At 37.1% G+C, this 1,686-nt stretch overlaps 1 protein-coding gene across 1 annotated transcript in view; it reads left to right on the plus strand.

The window, feature by feature from the left end:
* The window catches only part of RPRD1B (regulation of nuclear pre-mRNA domain containing 1B), a 65,696-nt gene that overhangs the window by 32,636 nt on the left and 31,374 nt on the right, over positions 1-1,686 (plus strand). Inside the window, exon 4 of the mRNA XM_003787585.3 lies at positions 848-960. Within this exon, the coding sequence (XP_003787633.1) occupies positions 848-960 (113 nt within the window). The remainder of the gene's footprint in view (positions 1-847; positions 961-1,686) is intronic.

A 1,686-nucleotide genomic window follows, 5' to 3' on the forward strand; every position in this document is an offset into this window, starting at 1 on the left:
AAAAAAAAAAAAAAAAAAAAAGAAAGATTAAATGTGAAAAAACTAGGGCAATGCCTGACATGTTAAGTGTCCAATATTCTTTACTTTCTAAACCAGAATTTATCATTTAGATTTATTTCTCACAGTTGTTCAGCATTTATTTTGTATTGTCCAATTTGATGCAAAAGGATTGATTTTGGAATTAACACATCTATCATAGCAATGTAAAAGCATACCGTACAGATAATAAGTAATGTAACCTGTCAGCGGAAGAAGTGCTTAATTTTAAAATGGTAACTTAAATAATTTCTCCCAGTAGTATCAATCATGTCAGTAATGGTTATTTTTTATAAGGTAAAATTAGGTTTGTTTTTAAAGGGACAGTCCAAAGGATATTAGTGATTAGAATTTTTGACATGTTTTTATTGATAAATTTGAATTGATCTGTGCAATGCATAATATACCTCATTTTATACACAATATGTTCTCTATAAACCCTAGCTTGCTTTGTTATATTGTCTCATGAGTCTCTTGCAATTTTATTTCTCCTATTAACTTTCTTCTTAAGAATATGAGCTTTTTACTTAAATGAGTGTTAGGTAAGTTTCACTTTAGATGCTTGTTTTCAGTGGTATTTTTATAGAGAGTTAATCTGAGATGATAGACCAAGACCTTTTGACTATTTTCAGTAATATAGGGAACTTCAACCAATTAAAAATAAGTGGCGTAAAAGTTAATGTTAAGCTGTCTCTGAAAATGTATATTCTTCTGCCCTGTTTTCACATGTGACCCATTGTGCAAAGCATTTGACTTCTATTGAGTGCAAGATACGTGACTCAACATTTATCACTTTTTTTCTTTCCTCTAGCAACAGAAGAGAAGAAATCTCTGAAACGAACTTTTCAGCAGATACAGGAGGAGGAGGATGATGACTACCCTGGAAGCTATTCTCCTCAAGATCCTTCTGCTGGACCTCTCTTGGTATGTCTTGACACCCAAAGAGTGGGGCAGAATGGCTTGATGTGGCCTCTCATTGAAGAAGATAGCCACAAGGTGGCGCTGGTGACCAGTACTATGGAATCACCAGAGGGCATCATCTCTAGGGACACCAGTGCACAATCCCCTACCACCCAGTGAAGCTTCCCAGACAATAGATGTCACTTCATCTTTGCATGACTCTGAGATGGGTTTATGTTATAAAGTGCTTGGACTTGGTTTTTTCACTCCTAAAAACACTCTTCAAGAAATAGATTTTTGTGGGCTCGGTACCTGTAGCTCAAGTGGCTAAGGCACCAGCCACATATACCAGAGCTGGTGGGTTCCAATCCAGCCTGGGCCTGCCAACAACAATGACAACTACAACCAAAAAATAGCCGGACGTGGTGGTGGGTCCCTGTAGTCCCAGCTACTTGGGAGGCTGAGGCAAGAGAATTGCTTAAGCCCAGGAGTTGGAGGTTGCTGTGAGCTGTGATGCTACAGTACTCTACCCAGGGCAACAGCTTGAGGCTCTGTCTCAAAAAAAAAAAAAAAAGAAAAGAAAAAAAAAAGAATTTTGTGAAAGGAATAGATACTGTTACAAATATACTATAAAGTCTTCTGCCATGGCTTGTCTCCAACAGCCTGGTGGTTTGATGTGTAAATAGCTCATTAGTATATAGATATAAGGACAGTGTGTGTACCAGAAGCAAATTTACTAAACTATAGCTT

This window comes from Otolemur garnettii, unplaced genomic scaffold, assembly GCF_000181295.1.
Source record: "Otolemur garnettii isolate 467f Iridium unplaced genomic scaffold, OtoGar3 scaffold00023, whole genome shotgun sequence".
In the NCBI taxonomy this organism is placed as follows: domain Eukaryota; kingdom Metazoa; phylum Chordata; class Mammalia; order Primates; family Galagidae; genus Otolemur; species Otolemur garnettii.